Below are 20,870 nucleotides of genomic sequence, written 5' to 3' on the forward strand. Positions count from 1 at the left end.
AACACTAAGAGATAGTCGCCAAAAATTACCATGGACACCGATTGCGCCGTGGCATGTTCTAGATACTCAGTAAATTCTATCATAAATGTAGCCTGAGTAACCGGGTGTTTCTCGGAATATGGTGGTCTATATATACCAACCACGAATGAAAGTGTGGATTGATATTTTCCATTCAACACACTCAAATGACTGAGAAACTTTGCTAGAAAGTTTAGACACTTTAACATTATCTCTGTACAAAATGCCTACTCCCCCACCACTGCGATCGGGTCTGGGACTGTCATCAAAACAGTAGCCAATAATCCAGTAATAATTCCACAAAACAAACGCAGCAACATGTTGGTCACAAGTTCATAGACATCTCTACCAAAACTCTAAACTCCAGAGTCACTCCTTTATGCAAAATTATCCAAAAGTTGAAGAGCACAAAAATTGCAGCCTGGCGCACACGTCACGACGGATTATCATGTCTCCGCCCGAAGTTCACCAGACCAATTCTCACGTCTCCGCTTATGGGTTAACTGGACTGATTTTCATGTCTCCGCCAATGGGTTCACGGAACTGATTATCTTGTCTCTGCAAATGGGTTCACCGGACTGGTTCTCCTGTCTCCGCTAATGGGTTCACCAGACTGATTCTCATGTCTCCGCCAAAAGGTTCACTGGACTGATTCTCAAGTCTCCGCCAATGGGTTCACCCAACCTATTCAAATGGCTTAGCTAATGGTTTCAACCGACTGATTCTAATGTCTTAGCTAATGTTTCACCCGACTGATTCTAATGTCTTAGCTAATGGTTTAACCCGGCAGATTCTCAAGTCTTCTTTAATGGGTTCACCGGACTGATTCTCATTTCTCCACAAATTGGTTCACCGGACTAATTCTCATTTCACCGCCAAATCGTTCAGAGGACTGATTCTCATGTCTACGCCAGTGGGTTCACCAAACTGATTCTCATGTGTACGCAAATGGGTTCACCCGAATCATTCTCATGTCTACGCTAATTGGTTCACCGGATTGATTCTTATATCTCAGCTGATGGGTTCATCGGTCTTTTCACATGTCTCCGACAATGAGTCACCTGACTGATTCTCATGTCTTCGCAAATGGAATCACCGAACTGATTCTCATGTCTACGCTAATTGGTTCACCGGATTGATTCTCAGGTCTACGCTAATTGGATAACCGGATATGGTCTCAGGTCTACGCTAATTGGTTCAACCGACTGATTCTCGTGTAAACGCTAATTGGTTCACCCGAATGATTCTCATGTCTACGCAAATTGGTTCACTAGACTGACTCTCATGTCTCCGCCAAATGGTTCACCAGAATGATTTTCATACTTCCACCAATGGGTTCAACAGACTGATTCTCATGTCTACGCCAAAATGGTTCACCGGACTGATTCTCATGTCGCCAGAAAATGGTTCACCCGAATTTTTACCATGTCTCCGCAAAAATCTTCACCGGATTGATTCTTATTTCCCCGCAGATGGGTTCACCAGACTGATTCTCATGTATCCACCAAATAGTTCACTGGACTAATTCCCATGTCTCCGCCAATGTGTTCACCAGACTGGTTCTCATGTCTACGCCAAATGGTATACCAGACTGATTCTCTTGTCTCCGCCTAATGGTTTACCAGAGGATTCCCATTTCTGCGCCAAATGGTTCACCAGACCGATTCTCATGTCTACGCTAATGGGTTTACCAGACTGATTCTCATGTCTTCGCCAAATGGTTTACCAGACTGATTCTCTTGTCTCCGCCTAATGGTTCACCAGAGGATTCTCATTTCTCCGCCTAATGGTTCACCAGACTGATTCTTATATCTCCGCTAATGGGTTCACCGGACTGATTCTCATGTCTCCGCTTATGGGTGCAACGGACTGATTCTCATGTCTCCGCTTATGGGTGCAACGGACTGATTCTCAAGTCCCCGCCAATGGGTTCACTAGACTGATTCTAATGTGAAAGCTAATGGCTTCGACCGACTGATTCTCAAGATTTCGCAAATAGGTTCACCGGATTGATTCTCATGACTCCGCCAATGGGTTCATCGGACTGATTCTAATGTCTTAGCTAATGGCTTCAACCGGCTGATTCTAATGTCTTAGCTAATGGCCTCACCCTGCTGATTCTCAAGTCTTCTCGAATGGGTTCACCGGACTGATTCGCATGTCTCTGCAAATTGGTTCACAGGACTGATTTTCATTTCACCGCAAATCGTTCATAGGACTTATTCTCATGTCTACGCCAATGGGTTCACCAAACGGATTCTCATGTGTACCCAAATGGGTTCACCCGACTCATTCTCATGTCTACGCAAATTGGTTCACAGGATTGATTCTCATTTCTCAGCTGATGGGTTCACCTGACTGATTCTCATGTCTCCTCAAATGGGTTCACCTGACTGATTCTCATGTTTCCGCCAATTGATTCACCGGACTGATTCTCAGGTCTACGCTCATTGGTTCACCGAATTAATTCTCAGGTCTACGCAAATTGGTTCACCCGAATAATTCTCATAACAACGCAAATTGGTTCACCCGAATGTTTCTCATGTCTCCGCCAATGGGTCACCGGATTGATTCTCATTTCTCCCCAATGTGTCCACCAGACAAATTCTCATGTCCCCACCAAATGGTTCAACGGACTGATTCTCATGTCTCCGCCAATGGGATCACTGGATTGATTCTCATGTCTTCGCCAATGGATTCACCAGACTGATTCTCATTTCTCCACCAATGGATTCACTGGACTGATTTTCATATCTCCGCCAATGGATTTACCAGACTGATTCTCATGTCTCCGCCAATGGGTTCACTAGACTGATTCTAATGTGTAAGCTAATGGCTTCGACCGACTGATTCTCAAGATTTCGCAAATAGGTTCACCGGATCGATTCTCATGACTCCGCCAATGGGTTCACCGGACTGATTCTAATGTCTTAGCTAATGGCTTCACCCGGCTGATTCTAATGTCTTAGCTAATGGCCTCACCCTGCTGATTCTCAAGTCTTCTCGAATGGGTTCACCGGACTGATTCTCATGTCTCTGCAATTGGTCCACAGGACTGATTTTCATTTCACCGCAAATCGTTCATAGGACTTATTCTCATGTCTACGCCAATGGGTTCACCAAACGGATTCTCATGTGTACGCAAATGGGTTCACCCGACTCATTCTCATGTCTACGCAAATTGGTTCATAGGACTTATTCTCATGTCTACGCCAATGGGTTCACCAAACGGATTCTCATGTGTACGCAAATGGGTTCACCCGACTCATTCTCATGTCTACGCAAATTGGTTCACAGGATTGATTCTCATTTCTCAGCTGATGGGTTCACCTGACTGATTCTCATGTCTCCTCAAATGGGTTCACCTGACTGATTCTCATGTCTCCTCAAATGGGTTCACCTGACTGATTCTCATGTTTCCGCCAATTGATTCACCGGACTGATTCTCAGGTCTACGCTCATTGGTTCACCGAATTAATTATCAGGTCTACGCAAATTGGTTCACCCGAATAATTCTCATGACAACGCAAATTGGTTCACCAGAAGGATTTTCATGTCTCCGCCAATGGGTTACCGGATTGATTCTCATTTCTCCCCAATGGGTCCATCAGACAAATTCTCATGTCTCCACCAAATGGTTCAACGGACTGATTCTCATGTCTCCGCCAATGGGATCACTGGATTGATTCTCATGTCTTCGCCAATGGATTCACCAGACTGATTCTCATTTCTCCCCAATGGGTCCACCAGACAAATTCTCATGTCTCCACCAAATGGTTCAACGGACTGATTCTCATGTCTCCGCCAATGGGATCACTGGATTGATTCCCATGTCTTCGCCAATGGATTCACCAAACTGATTCTCATTTCTCCACCAATGGATTCACTGGACTGATTTTCATATCTCCGCCAATGGATTTACCAGACTGATTCTCATGTCTCCGCCAAATGGTTCACTAGATTGATTCTCTTGTCTCCGCCTAATGGTTCACCAGAGGATTCTCATTTCTCCGCCTAATGGTTCACCAGACTGATTCTCATATCTCCGCTAATGGGTTCACCGGACTGATTCTCATGTCTCCGCTTATGGGTGCAACGGACTGATTCTCATGTCTCCGCTTATGGGTGCAACGGACTGATTCTCAAGTCCCCGCCAATGGGTTCACTAGACTGATTCTAATGTGAAAGCTAATGGCTTCGACCGACTGATTCTCAAGATTTCGCAAATAGGTTCACCGGATTGATTCTCATGACTCCGCCAATGGGTTCATCGGACTGATTCTAATGTCTTAGCTAATGGCTTCAACCAGCTGATTCTAATGTCTTAGCTAATGGCCTCACCCTGCTGATTTTCAAGTCTTCTCGAATGGGTTCACCGGACTGATTCGCATGTCTCTGCAAATTGGTTCACAGGACTGATTTTCATTTCACCGCAAATCGTTCATAGGACTTATTCTCATGTCTACGCCAATGGGTTCACCAAACGGATTCTCATGTGTACGCAAATGGGTTCACCCGACTCATTCTCATGTCTACGCAAATTGGTTCACAGGATTGATTCTCATTTCTCAGCTGATGGGTTCATCTGACTGATTCTCATGTCTCCTCAAATGGGTTCACCTGACTGATTCTCATGTTTCCACCAATTGATTCACCGGACTGATTCTCAGGTCTACGCTCATTGGTTCACCGGATAAATTCTCAGGTCTACGCAAATTGGTTCACCCGAATAATTCTCATGACAACGCAAATTGGTTCACCCGAATGATTCTCATGTCTCCGCCAATGGGTCACCGGATTGATTCTCATTTCTCCCCAATGTGTCCACCAGACAAATTCTCATGTCTCCACCAAATGGTTCAACGGACTGTTTCTCATGTCTCCCCCAAATGGTTCAATAGATTGATTCTCTTGTCTCCGCCTAATGGTTCACCAGAGGATTCTCATTTCTCCGCCTAATGGTTCACCACACAGATTATCATGTCTACGCTAATGGGTTTACCAGACTGATTCTCATGTCTTCGCCAAATGGTTCACTAGACTGATTCTCTTGTCTCCGCCTAATGGTTCACCAGAGGATTCTCATTTCTCCGCCTAATGGTTCACCAGACTGATTCTCATATCTCCGCTAATGGGTTCACCGGACTGATTCTCATGTCTCCGCTTATGGGTGCAACGGATTGATTCTTATGTCCCCGCAAATGGGTTCACCAGACTGATTCTCAAGTCCCCGCCAATGGGTTCACTAGACTGATTCTTATGTGTAAGCTAATGGCTTCGACCGACTGATTCTCAAGATTTCGCAAATAGGTTCACCGGATCGATTCTCATGACTCCGCCAATGGGTTCACCGGACTGATTCTAATGTCTTAGCTAATGGCTTCACCCGGCTGATTCTAATGTCTTAGCTAATGGCCTCACCCTGCTGATTCTCAAGTCTTCTCGAATGGGTTCACCGGACTGATTCTCATGTCTCTGCAATTGGTCCACTGGACTGATTTTCATTTCACCGCAAATCGTTCATAGGACTTATTCTCATGTCTACTCCAATGGGTTCACCAAACGGATTCTCATGTGTACGCAAATGGGTTCACCCGACTCATTCTCATGTCTACGCAAATTGGTTCATAGGATTGATTCTCATTTCTCAGCTGATGGGTTCACCTGACTGATTCTCATGTCTCCTCAAATGGGTTCACCTGACTGATTCTCATGTTTCCACCAATTGATTCACCGGACTGATTCTCAGGTCTACGCTCATTGGTTCACCGGATTAATTCTCAGGTCTACGCAAATTGGTTCACCCGAATAATTCTCATGACAACGCAAATTGGTTCACCCGAATGATTCTCATGTCTCCGCCAATGGGTCACCGGATTGATTCTCATTTCTCCCCAATGGGTCCACCAGACAAATTCTCATGTATCCACCAAATGGTTCAACGGACTGATTCGCATGTCTCCGCCAATGGGATCACTGGATTGATTCTCATGTCTTCGCTAATGGATTCACCAGACTGATTCTCATTTCTCCACCAATGGATTCACCGGACTGATTCTCATGTCTCCGCCTAATGGTTCACCAGAGGATTCTCATTTCTCGGCCTGATGGTTCACCAGACTGATTCTCATATCTCCGCTAATGGGTTCACTGGACTGATTCTGATGTCTCCGCTAATGGGTGCAACGGACTGATTCTCATGTCTCCGCAAATGGGTTCCCTAGACTGATTCTCATGTCTCCGCCAAATGGTTCACTAGACTGATCTCTTGTCTCCGCCTAATGGTTCACCAGCATTGATTCTCATTTCTCCGCCTGATGGCTCACCAGACTGATTCTCATATCTCCGCTTATGGGTTCACCGGACTGATTCTCATGTCTCCGCCAAATGGTTCACCAGACTGATCTCTTGTCTCCGCCTAATGGTTCACCAGCATTGATTCTCATTTCTCCGCCTGATGGTTCACCATATTGATTCTCATATCTCCGCTAATGGGTTCACCGGACTGATTCTCATGTCTCCGCCAAATGGTTCACCAGACTGATCTCTTGTCTCCGCCTAATGGTTCACCAGCATTGATTCTCATTTCTCCGCCTGATGGTTCACCATATTGATTCTCATATCTCCGCTAATGGGTTCACCGGACTGATTCTGATGTCTCCGCTAATGGGTGCAACGGACTGATTCTTATGTCTCCACCAATGGATTCACCGGACTGATTCTCAAGTCTCCGCTAAAGTATTCACCAGTCTGATTCTCATGTCTCCGCCAATGGGTTCACCGGACTGTTCTCATATCTCCGCCAATGGGTTCACCGGACTGATTCTTATGTCTCCTCCAAATGGTTTACCAGTCTGATTCTCATGTCTACGCCTAATGGTTCACCTGACTGATTCTCATGTCTCCGCCAAATGGTAACCGGACTGATTCGCATGTCACCGCCAATGGGTTCACCTGACTGATTCTCATGTGTCCGCCAATGGGTTCACCTGACTGATTCTCATGTCTCCGCCAATGGGTTCACCTGACTGATTCTCATGTCTCCGCCAATGGGTTCACCGGACTGATTCTCATGTCTCCACTAATGGGTTCACCAGACTGATTTTCATGTGTCCGCCAATGGGTTCACCAGACTAATTCTCATGTGTCCGCCAATGGGTTCACCAGACTGATTCTCAACTTGCTTCTAATGGGTTGACTGATTCTAATTCAGTTATTTAGAAAAGCGACTTCGAAAGCAAATATCAGTTTCATTATTTAATTGTAGGGATGGAAGCAAATATCCGAGTATCCGGATATCCGGATATCACGCAAGTATTCCGATACCAAAATGGGTATTCGAATATTCGTTAAGAATTAAAATTTCAATGAAATAGCTTAGCAGAGACATAGCAATTGTTATAAAACTTTTCAGATGAAATATTTCAGGTGATCAACAGTGTTTGTCGTGAAGTGGGTATGTGTCACAAATCGTCTGCTAATTTGGTGTTTGCACAAGGCGTGATATTGTGTCCTTGTGCAGCACCCTGTGAAGTTCTATGACCTTGTTTACAATGACAAGTGTTGTTTTATGATATCAGATGTGCTTAATTGACACTAATTGGCACTAGTTGATATTAAACGGATTGATCATTAATCCGTAGGAATTGATCGTCCAATCACAAGATAAGGGTCGTGCAATCAAAGCTATTAATGACCAATCGTATTTTGATGAATATGCAAGAAGAAATTATTGCTATCTGAACAATAAATATAAAAACAAATGTGTTTATCTTTTCACTTTTCATTTAAATTTCCATCATTTTGCATCTTGTAATTGTGTTTTGAATTATTAATCGTTATTCCTGCATCACGACAACGGAAATATGCCTCCAACATTGACTTCAAGTTTTTGGAAGTATTTCACAAAATCCGAGGATGGTAAAAGTGTTGTGCGTCAACTGTGTAAGGTTAAACTGGTATATTGTGGTGGAACTTCAAATCTTAGAAATCACATGAAAAAAAACCCCCGTATGCAGTCCACCGACTACGCCTTCAAAGTCCACCATGAGGCAGACAACTCTTGACGTCACCATGTCCACTATTTTATTTATATACGATATGTAAACATGTTTAGTTTATTGATAAATAAAAAAAGTACACGCATGTAAATAAAGAAAAATCAGATCGTCTTTTTGTCTTCTTATCTTAAAATTTTCCGCAATTATATCCTTCATCAAAAAACACCGCAGAAATTGTAGGTATTGCATTAAATCAAACAATATAATGAAATAAAATTACAATCGACTATCAAATAATCAAAGCGTCATTTAACATGAAACCTGCTGATAAATCAACAAACTCGAAAACACGTGTCAGTAATCAAGAAACCACCTCGGCCGAAGTGACTATCAAATTCGCGAGGTGTTTATATGGTATTCATCATGAGTTTTATGACGTAAAATGAGTTGTTTAGCTTTGATTAATACATTATAAATTATTAAGACTGAGAAAGAATGAAAGAAAAAGTGAAATTGCCATATGACGAATTATAAATTAAGTGAACACTTATGTCAAATAACAGAAGGTGGGTGACATATAATAGGAAATTTACTTATTATGAAAACAATTTGATACGAGTATCCGGATAGTATTCGAATACTTGATACGAATATCCGGATACCGATTTGGTATCCGGTTTCCATCCCTATTTAATTGGTGTTATGGAGTTCGTTATTAAACGGCTAGACACGATTGATATGATCACCAACTAATATGAACGTGGCATCTAAGGGTCAATCTATTATTTTTTAAAAACATCTAGGCAAGTAGGAATACGTTATGTATAATAGAAGATGTACCCAAATCCACAGTTTTAAGTTTTTACTAACATGCCCCGTGCAGACAGTATATTCAACAACGAGAAAATGGCAACTTCCAGATAAAATTTCATAACTTTTTATTGGACAACAAGATAAAAATATCATTTCCGTAATTTAATTTAGAATCTAAATTACACCAATACTATTATTACAGTTGATTGCAAACAATAGATTTTAGGTAAAATCTTTTCTACTGAATTCAATTTTATGATATAAAATATATCCTTAATATTTTTAAATCACTAAAATTTGCAATATTTTTGAAGAATGGTCATTTTTTTAAAAAAACGTTTACAAAATGTGTCTTTAATTAAAAACAAGTGCGATGAAATGGTCCAAATCAGAACCAATTGTTAAAACTAATTTGAAAGTAGCAAAATGACATATAAGGTGTGAATAATATTCCTAAATGATACTAACAACACTCATAAAACGTCATGTTACGGAACTGATAATGCGTAATGGGAATGATAGGCATATTACGGAGTTGATAAACACATAAATTTTCAATGTAAAATCACCAAAAACTATTTCATTTATCTAACAAATCAAAAATATATACCTTTTAGTGTATTATATGCAATACGTGGATAAATTTTTAAAACATAACTGTATTTGACAATTTTTGTTACGGAAATGACAAAACACAATAAACATATGAACTGGAACGCAGTTATAACTATTCTCCAAGAACCATCATGAATATTAAACACAAAGAACATATGTCATCTTTTCATAAGTCTAGAATGTCTTCGATTTGGTGCCAAACGTCGTCATTTAAAAATGCCGCCCAGGCACACTCTCGGGAGCACCGTCCAATAATGACCACAGTCATTTATTCATAAGTCCAGAATGTCTTCAATTTGGTCCCAAACATCATGATTTATTTTCCAATGCCGCCCAGTCACCCTTACAGGAGCACCGTCCAGTATCGTGACAACTTTGTCTTTGTGGTACCACAGAGTGTCGTCGAGTAACGGCCAGAAAAACCTGTTCTTTCCAATCTTGTGCATAACCTGAGAAAAAATGGAATATTATAAACCAACATGTCTTCGAAGAGTGACTGCTGAGTAGCGATTACACAAAGAACAACTAGTATGTAATAGTTTTAAATACCATAACAAGAAAGGATGCATACCTTAACTTCAAGATCTTCCTCGTCAACATCTAAAACTTCTCCAGGATAAGGCAGCCCGTCGTACTCTACAACGATGTATTGGCCAATGAGATGCTGATCTACAGTTACCACTGGTTTCAGAAGTCCTGGCGCAGTCTGTGTAAATGAGTAAATTGTATTGCGATAACATTTTAAATGAGAAACATAAGATTGCGTCAAAAAATAAAGCATTTTAATATTGTTACCAATGCGTAGAACATGCTTACTTTTTCGGCGGAGTTGTCCGGTGTGCCTTTATCCCCTGACGCGTCGACAGAAGCAACTTCCGGTATATCCACATTGACCACAAAATCGGTAGATGAGGCATTGGCCATTGTCTCGTTTCTGAGTATGTTGTCAGAGGTTGTGTCTATATTTGTTTCAGCAGAAACACCGGTGCCATGTGATTGAGAATCTGGTGATCTTTTCTATAAAATAAGAGTCCATGCATTAATGTCTTACGGTGAAACGGTAATAAACAAGCATACATTTGTTAAAACAATTTGTAATCAGACAACATTTTAAGTGTAGATTTGTGTATTTCAAAATTCTAGTTTAAGATACAGAATAAGTAAAATAATAGCAAACATGCAAAATGAATTATGTTTATTACCTTTTCAAACTCCGTGATAACTGGATTGAAACAGTCACATCCACTTGAATCGATGCGGTTACAGAAACACGACACTTCTCTTGTTCGAATTATGCCAGGCTGGTTTGTCGTAACCTAAAATTGTTTAATTGTATATCGTAACTAGTATAGTCCACTCAGATTAAACTGTCAAAGTTTACATAATTATACCGTAAATAAACGATTTATTCAAACTTTCGCACTGCTATCAGTATATAATACTCAACGACCATGAAACAACATATTTTTGACGTATTAATCTGCGTTGACTATTTAAGTTAGTTTTATTCTGATTTATAATTACATGTATAATAATTGATTGTGAAGTTATTATGAAACAACATACATCTGTATATATAGCCGCAATTTATGGCAATGCCTACCAATATACTTTACTGATTTGAATATAACCGCGATTAATTATGGACTGTAACCGCATGCATCATAGCTTGTTCTAGTGTTCACAACTCGATATATTAGATCCTGGTATTAGCCCCATCAGTCCGTGTTTGAATGAGAATACATTTTCGAACGCTGCCACCTTGTTTACACACGATATTGATGATAACATGTTTAAAAAGAGTACGCAATCTGTAGTTAGCATAGGCAACATGTTCAACCCTTTTAATCGGTCCCTTTTCTAGATTTTGTCATGTTAAAGAGGGTTCCTTTGTGTTCGTCTCTTGTCTGGAATTGAAACACCTGAAAGTTTTTGTAGTCTTCTAGATATACATGTAATATGATACGATGTTTTAAAGTGTTCATAGAATGTCAGCTGACCAAATGTTATAGAACAAGGAAGACATCAAAATGTATATCTTTTTGAACAAAAGAAAACTGCGTTGTGTCCGAAGATAGTACTCTCCGGATACACATCAAGTTCAAATTTATCAAGGCAGCATTGCGTTGAACCGCCATTGTGTCAACTATGTCTCGCTCACCGCATGCGGGCTCGACAAAAATCATGTATGTACATTACCTCAAATATGTTTAAAATCTGTTACAAATAGTAGTATCTACAACCAGGCACATATTCATATATTAGTTAGATTATATTTATTTTGAAACATTTAATATTTCAGTTTTCTGACACTCAAGATGTAAGCGAATACCACCTGTGACGTCACTGATGGTAACGCCATTGTAACAACGGATTTATACACAATCTAACCGTCCTTGAAACGTTACTGTCAGTGTTGTATTTATACGACTTGTTCTTTTTGTAACTAGGCTATTACAAGATAAGCAGGCCATGTTTTGTCAGACAAAAATAAAATATTATTCTTCATAGAAGTTATGGCCCCTGGATGATTTAGGAACTTAGGATTAAGTTTTAGGGCAGTTTAAAGTTTTAGGGCAAGTCGGGATTTTAATAAAAAAAACACTTCTATACTCTTCATTAATTGACTAAATACTTTGCACAATTATTGACGACAATCTTACAATAAGGCTACATAACCCCATTTTAACCCGCAATACAAATTATGGCCCTTGATTGATTGATTATATTTCTTTTCATTTGTTTTGACGGGCACATTTTTATATTCTTAACTAGGTTTTCACAAAGGGAACAAGTAATTAGAATGACTTGCGTCAAAGTCACTTTATGTATCGACTAAATTTATTTAGCTAGGTTGGACATATAGTGACCAAAGTTGGTATATAGGAAGAGTTTATGGAGACCTTTTATGGGATTGCGTTTGAGGCCCCTAGGATCAAGGTCAAAGTCAAAGTTACTATTGATAGAAAAATGATTGGTATTGAATAATTTAGGTAAGGGTTGGCATATTGCGACCAAACTTGGTATATATGAAGAGTGTGATGAGACCTTTCACGAGATTGTGTTTTGGGCCCCTAGAGTTATGCTTAAGGTCAAGGTCAAGGTCACTGTTACTAAAAATAGAACAATTGTTAGTACTGAATAGCTTTAGTAATGGTTGACATAGTGTGACTAAACTTGGTTTATAGGACGAGTTTATGGAGACCTTTCATTGGATTGCCTTGTGGCCCCCTAGGGCCAAGGTCACTGTTGCTAAAAATAGATTACCGTTTGGTACTGAATTACTTTATGGTTGACATAATGTGACCAAACTTGATATGTATGAAGATGTTATGGAGGTCTTCCATGGGATAATGTTTTGGGCCCCTAGAATCAAGGCCACTCACAGCTACAAAAAATAGAAGAAAGCAGTTGAAACTGAATCTCTTCTGCCAATTATTAAAACCAGGTTTTGTTTCACTTCGGCAAAGAGATGCGTGTGCTATAGCAACAGAAATAGTGTGAACATCTTTTCATTCCTACGATGGCACATAGTTTGGCATACCGATTTTGTCTTATTGTGGTCCTCCGTAGCGGTTTCGTCGTACTCTCGCTTTCTGACAAACGTGTACATATAAGCAGTCTGTAAAAGCATAAGAAACAACAACTTTTTGACTGAACTTTGTTCTGCAAATAAACAAGTTTAATGAGAACACCCTTCTGTTGAAAAAGTGCATCGATACGCTAAACAATATACACTTATCAATTGTCAGACGTTTTAAGATATATTTGTTACACAAATTCTTTTTTCCCGCTAGAATATGACCATTCTCGTATGCCAGAGCGATGATGCTATGCGTATCATATTAGATTTAGCATTGTTGAATCTCTGGTGAATGAAAATGGAATATTACGAGGTCGACCGAGAAATAACGATACAAGCAGCTACTGTAAATGATGCGATCAGAAATCTAAAACGGTACCCAGAAGCTTTTCTATGAGTATTGTATTGATCTTATTGGAAAAAATGTCTGGACATTTAGCGGATTTGTTTAGTTTAAATCTCTCGTCGGGTCATTTCCCGACAAAATGGATGGATTGAATTATCGTTCTTGTCTGCAATAAAGGAGGCCCCGTGACAAACAAACTCGGGGGAATAACTCATGTAAGCTGATCAGCAAAGATCGTTTTCCCGATCATGAATAAAACACTAACTATTTGATGTGATGAAATAAAATACAGCAAAGTCTCAGATGCACAGTTTGGTTTTCGTGATGGATTTTCAACAACTGACACCATTCACTGTCTAAAACTTGTAAAAATACTGCTGAATGAAGAGCAAAACGATTATAATGCGTGTGTGTCGACATGAAGAAATGTTTTGACAGCATGAATAGAAATGCACTGTTTAGACTGTTAAGAAATATATATAGTTAAAGGTTTAGAATGTGATTCCAATAGAATATATAAATTGTGTAGTGCTTATTTAATAAATGAAAGAAGGATAAATAAAGAATAAAGGAGTTTATGGGAAGACTATATATATATATGTGTGTATTATGCCACATACAAGCGTTGCTTCGTACGTAACCACATTTATGAAACAAAATTTAAGGTCTTTACGGCAATTTGTTTATATGCAGTTCATTTGAACAGTATACAAATCAAATAAGGAAACAATAATTGGTAATAATTGATAAGCATGCAGCTACAGTCATTGTGGTACATGTATTAATAAATGCCGTTTAAACGTATTTTAGTCAAAGTGAGCACGTAAACACCGTAACATATAATTGTCGGAACTTTGCAGAAATAGTACGTTTCTGTCTGTGTCATTACAAAAGTTCTTAAGGTGCTGCAAGAAGTCGTAGTGTCCATTGGATATGTTCCAAGTAATAAAGGTTTTCATATATCCCTGTCCGCTGAAAAGAACATTCATTTGCGTAATAAAGCCTGTTTTCGCTTAATAAATCCACTAGTTCTTCCTAAAAGATTTTAGGTTATTAGGTTACATTAAGCACAAAGTATGTTTCTTAAAATCGAAGGTCTGCTCCACAAATTTTCTGTATTCCTTGCTATTTCACGAAAAAAATGTTTTTAGAGTGTACCTAGTAACAGGTTGTATACATAGTCGAACAATACGAAATTGCGTAAAATCACAATCATTTGCAGCATATGAATTTGTATTGAAGTATTGCAGCGTTGTTAACAATGCGTATCTGCAGGGGCTGGTGTTCAATATGCAAGCAAATCTTATGGTCATACATCATAGACTCCTTTCACTGTATTGGTCCGTTATTTATACCGATCAATCGGATAAGCCACATCGTTTTTACTTTTTAGACTATCTGTGCATGCGCGCAGGTAGTCTTAAGACCGCAAACTCCAAAGAAATACTTCTATTCATGTCGTTTTAACCCATTTTTTTTTGTCTCAATGCGCTCTATGTTTAGCAGAATGACGACGAAATCATAGAAATAGTTTAGTTGTATTGCGTTCCGAGTACGAGTTCTTAGTTGTTCGGCTATTTCCGCGCTGTATTTCAGTATCCCGGCGTTTTATTTTTAGCAGGATATAACTATTTTTAGATCATTATATTTATTAGTTTAATGGGTCAAAATAATGGAAGCTCTGGTAGGAAGGTAACATACTAATATTCACTCTGAGTTTAGCCCAAGATGTTCTAGAAATTTTTACCGACCGCAAGTGTCCCATCGCCTGCAGGGTTTGTTATTATAACCTGCAGTGGCCCTGAAGCACGCTTATTTGTAATGGTGTATATTTGATATTACTTTAATGAGATAAGAAACAAAAATGATTGTCTGAAAGTCAAAATAGATGTATCTCAATTTCGCGTTGCTAATGCTTCAAATACTATGATTTGCCTGCTATACAATTAAAAAATACTATTCATTCTATGATTTTAGGCGTATACTTTTCTAATAAGATGTTTTCATTTTTTTGCGTAATAGCTTCGTTGCGGTGAATTCTTGCCATTGTTTTGGACATAAGGCTTTCAATTTATTCTAACACACATGCCCTGATACGACAGTGAGTCATGCATACGCTTGATGAAGCAACGTAGATCGGATTTAACCTGTAAAACATCTAAAGTGTGCGAAGCCTTCATAACAGTACTTGTATTATTTTTACACAGATATTTACGTAACACATAAATAACATTTATTTATCAATAAAACTTGAAAAAACACTATCATATTCCCATTCTTAGAACAGACAATTTCCGATAATCTAAAAAATAGTTTCAACTACATAAACTGACAGATTTTCTAAAAATAGTTTCTACATACATTAACTGACCACATGTTTGTCCTCACCGCGGAAAACGACCCATCTGATAAGCTATGAATTTTGATAGGAATTATTTTTAAAGTTGCTCGAAAAAATAAAATCATTTTCCTCAAACATTTAAAACGTGTATGTTCATAAAACTTGCCTTACGTATGATATCTAATCAAAGCACCGAAAACCTTTAGAAGCGATTGAAAGGGGCATGCATTGTAATTTTAAATACATGGGGATCATGACGTCGGCTGAAGTGATGCATTTTGAATGGAATTATTGCTGGAGTTGTTTGTTAAGAAATTATTTTCATTAAACAAAACGTGTATGTTCATAAAAGGAAATGATATATATGATGTATTGTATTTTCCTATTGTATGATATCTATGCAATGCAGCGAAAACCCTTTAGAAACAATTGAAAGGGACGTGCATTGTAACATTAAATACATGGGGAAGGGGTATTACGACGAATGAAGTGGCATTTACATAAACAAAATGACACAAGACGCTAAAATAGATAAACATATGCTTGTTTCCTCGCCCAGTGTGGGCACAAGCGGTCTTGGCCCTCGGCACATTTTTCACTTTTATCTATGTGCCCTTCACTCATTCCCATAGTTCAAATAACATTTGCAACTCTCACATATTTTCCCGCTGATGGTCTTTCAGCGCTTCGCGCTTTGATTACATTCAGTTAAGACCAATACTGAATACCACCCCTGCAGTGGTTCTTTTGACGCAGAAGTAGAAAGTTAGTACATGTACAAATTGCTTGTTATATTTAATCAACAGCTTACATACATCTGACAAAAACCTTCGTTTGATAGAGTCGCTATAAAATTATACGTAATTTATTTGTTTGCTAATACATTTTTTTACATTAACGTTTGCAGTGCCCGTAAACAATATCTATCATACACTGCAGCTGATATCGGGGTAACGGTATGACCGCGATATCGTCGGCAAATGTTGGGCTGCCGCAGTTGGCAGACAAAAGCCGGAAGCCATGCCTACTTGACTCTCAATAGGCTAGCGAGATAGAAATCAAAGCACTGATAGTGCTGAACGGCTTGAGCAATGCTACTTCTATTTGATATTCATAGAATGATAGCATGGCACTAACCACGACCACCACGACCAGCACCACCACCACCACTTTATCACCACCACCACCACCACCACATCACCACCACATCACCACCACATAACCACCACCACCACCACCACAGCAGCAGCAGCACTACCACCACCACCACCACCACCACCACCACCTTTTATACAAACATTTTAAAATGTTTTATTTTTTTCATGACAATATCAATACGAATCGATCGGGTGTATTCCATGAGTTGGAAATGTTACAATGGAAACAGTTATAGCAGAGTAAAACGCACAATGTAGCAAAAGGTGATACTCAGATTCATCAATACATGTGCCCTAGTGTGTTATTTTGTTATGCCTACTGACCAATTTCAGGAAAATGTGAGCACAAGTGTATTGTTGATAATATTGTTTCTGTTCTGAACATAGGTTAAAAAAGTAGCAATGCTGTATGGACATAAAAACCATTAAAATATCCATTAAACATAAGACTTACATGCGCATGGGTGGATAACCTTGAACTTGCACATAGCAATGAAGAGGAAAATGGCCCAGTTTACCAGGAAGTTGGATGAGAACGCAAATATATGTTTATAAAAGCTGAGGTATATGTTAATGGATAATGACATAATATGTTCTTCCATCTAACATACGATGCTACTAGGTATAGTTCATCCATTTAGGTAGTTTCACTAGAGCAGTTCAGATGGGAGAAAATCGCATTTAATTCATTATGTATTGTATATCTGAGTTCCCTCCCTTGTAGTATCGTATTCCTACAATTTTGTGCAATGCAGTTTCAATGAGATCAGATCCAGAACTGCCTTTTCCAGTTTATAGAAATTTTCCCTTTCATTTCCGGGATTTACAAGTGTTTACTGTTAATATACGCAAACTATAACACATTCTTACTTCGAATAAACATGAACTTCGAAAATAAAACATTGTTCCAGGTATGTTTCACAAACTGATATTTATTGAGATCTGCTACTTTCCAAGATGACTTTCAACTCCACATGTACCCAGTTGAAAGATTTTGGTCTGCTACAAAAGTCTTGAGCTAAAGCTCAAACCTAAAAACTGGACAACACTCCTCCTTGACACACGACATGTATCACGTCGAAGGTATCTGATATAAGGCCGTGGCCAACATCGTGCTGTACATTTGAGTCCTGTTGACTCGAAGTATTTCATCTTTACGGCCAAGTCGACCTAACTTGAGAAGTAATGGAGTGTCGTAGTGTGCCAAAGGCGGCCTTCTGATCAAGACATGCGGCATTAGCGTTGCTGTCATTCTCTATATCATAGTAAATTGTTTCATGGAGATGAAATGATGTGGTCATCCGTTTGGAACCCGTTTAGTTGTGGACTGGGGAAGGTGTTACTTGTTGGCGACACGAGAGAATTGATCCGTTCGGCTGTAACGTTTTCGAAAATTTTATAGAAGCGAGAGAGTAATGATATGGGCCTGTAACAGGAACATGTATGCTATCTGATAATGGAACACCAATGATGCTTCACCTATCCTTGTAATTGTATATGTGTGCATTTTTCCATTGTTAAACTTAATTCGATCAATGAGTGCTTAACTTCAACGTGAAACTACAACACCATTTTGCTGTAAAGAGAAGCGCAAGTTTGCTTCGTTATCCGTATGACGCACATCTGATGACCGTTTACATTTCTCTGAAATATTGTCAGTACGCTTTTAAAACAAATGGCTAGCCCTCATTGTTAAACACCCGTCACCCCTAGGCGCGTTGCCACTGCAATTGCACGGCATTTCCTAGAGCGCCGTGAGATCGCTGGAAAAAAATGATATATATCATGAAGATAGCGATGTCACGGCGTTCTCATGGCGACCTTGACCTTTCTACGGAGCTCCATGGCGTTCTACCGCGTTCCTACGGAGTTCTAGTTGACGATTGTCTGGGCTCGCATGGCGCTCTCACGGCGCTTCCACTGCGTGCAACGAGTTGTCACGGCGCGCGCACTGCATGTGCACTGCGCTTCCACGGCGCTCACATTGCGTTGTCGGCGTGTTATTTTGCACTGCCTACAAAAACGATATCTCCATCAGTTCTCCATTCTCCCATTTGCTCTCGAACAGTTTGAGACCTTGCTGCAACCGTCTGACTTCGTCCAGCCATTTTCGAACCCAAAGCCGCTTACGCCTCAGGACTCTCCTCCGCCGTCGTCTCAGAATGAGATCCAAAGCGTCTGCATCATCCTGGATCTGCTGGACCTGCATATAGACAAGCAGTAGCCATGCCAGCTGTTGTACAATGTACATCAGTCGTGGTGAAATGGATGTTTTATATAATAATATATATATGTAAGTGTATATTTTGTTTCTCTATGTTTCGTTGAAATTGTTCATTCACCTGTGTAATTGTTATGCTATTGAAAATGAAAGATCTATCTATCTACGTTATCCAGAGTCCGGGAAATAAACGAACTCGTCGTCTTTGCCTTTTTGGTCTGCCTTGCACAACAACAAAAAACAATATTTTGTATGGCGACTATGAAAAAAACAGGCTTCACTTCATGCAAGTAAAACTTCATTGCTGCAACTAAACGGTTTGGGCGTGTCCCTATCACACACGCGGTGCGGATAGCCACGTCTAGCCACGGATAGAAACGTAAAAAAATCCGTATTGATCCGTACCTGTACGTGAGCCATATCTTAACGTTATAATCCGTATCGATCCATACCAGAGCGGTATCTCAACGTAGTAATCCGTATCGATCCGTACCAGAGACGTATCTCAACGTAGTAATCCGTATCGATCCGTACCAGAGCCGTATCTTAACGTTATAATCCGTATCGATCCATACCAGAGCGGTATCTCAACGTAGTAATCCGTATCGATCCGTACCAGAGCCGTATCTCAACGTAGTAATCCGTATCGATCCGTACCAGAGCCGTATCTTAACGTTATAATCCGTATCGATCCATACCAGAGCGGTATCTCAACGTAGTAATCCTTATCGATCCGTACCAGAGCCTTATCTCAACGTAAAAATCCGTATCGATCCGTACTAGAGCCGTATCTCAACGTAGTAATCCGTATCGATTCGTACCTGAGCCGTATCTCAACGTAGTAATCCGTATCGATCCGTACCTGAGCCGTACCTCAACGTAATAGTCCGTATCGATCCGTACGTAGTAATCCGTATCGATCCGTACCAGCGCCGTATCTCAACGTAGTAATCCGTATCGAGCCTACCTGAGCCGTATCCCAACGATGTAATCCGTATGGATCCATACCTGAGCCGTATCTTAACGAAATAAACCGTATCGATCCGTACCTGAGCCGTACCTTAACGTAATAATCCGTATCGATCCGTACCTGAGCCGTATCTCAACGCAGTAATCCGAATCAATCGGTACCAACACTTGGTCAAAACGTATTCAATATCACAAACTTGCGGCACGTTTCTCAACCCTTTGGACATGCACAAAGGTTGAAGAGGTCCGTGGCCACATGGGCGTGACTTTGGCCCAACTTGATTGAAATGTATTCATCCATAAACGCCAGGACATATATCCGTGTTGGTGAATGTACCATAACCAGCTACTGGTCAACCACTGTGACGTCACTGCTTCATATGTTAACATTCTGTTATGATATTTCAGTTCATTTTATTATCGAATCAACTCTTCAATTATTCAAAAGAATAATAATAATTATATATCATCTTTCTCACATACTTAATTTGGTTTACTTTTTCTCAGAGTAAAAGCTAAGTGTGACCAAGTCCAAGTCCGGCCGGGTAAACCGATCTTCGTAGGGTAAACTGTTCTACGGCCGGATAAACCGATCTATGGCCGGGTAAACTGATCTACGGTCGGGTAAACCGATCTACGGCCGGGTAAACCGATCTACGGCCGGGTAACTGATCTATGAAAACCGATCTACAGCCGGGTAAACTGATCTACGGCCGCGTAAACCGATCTACGGCCGGGTAAACCGATCTACGGCCGGGTAAACCGATCTACGGCCGGGTAAACCGATCTACGGCCGGGTAAACCGAT

At 40.0% G+C, this 20,870-nt stretch overlaps 1 protein-coding gene across 1 annotated transcript; it reads right to left on the reverse strand.

Annotated features, from left to right (window-relative positions):
- Positions 1-9,213: 9,213 nt before the first annotated feature.
- On the reverse strand, positions 9,214-19,514 carry LOC128230813 (uncharacterized). Its single transcript, XM_052943255.1, has 7 exons — positions 19,500-19,514; positions 18,892-19,076; positions 12,991-13,042; positions 10,649-10,762; positions 10,263-10,463; positions 10,018-10,152; positions 9,214-9,895 (listed from the first exon to the last, which is right to left on the reverse strand). The coding sequence occupies exons 1-7, from the start codon at positions 19,512-19,514 to the stop codon at positions 9,719-9,721; spliced, it is 879 nt and encodes a 292-aa protein (XP_052799215.1). The 3' UTR covers positions 9,214-9,718.
- Positions 19,515-20,870: the final 1,356 nt, after the last annotated feature.

Source organism: Mya arenaria, chromosome 4, assembly GCF_026914265.1.
Source record: "Mya arenaria isolate MELC-2E11 chromosome 4, ASM2691426v1".
In the NCBI taxonomy this organism is placed as follows: Eukaryota; Metazoa; Mollusca; class Bivalvia; order Myida; family Myidae; genus Mya; species Mya arenaria.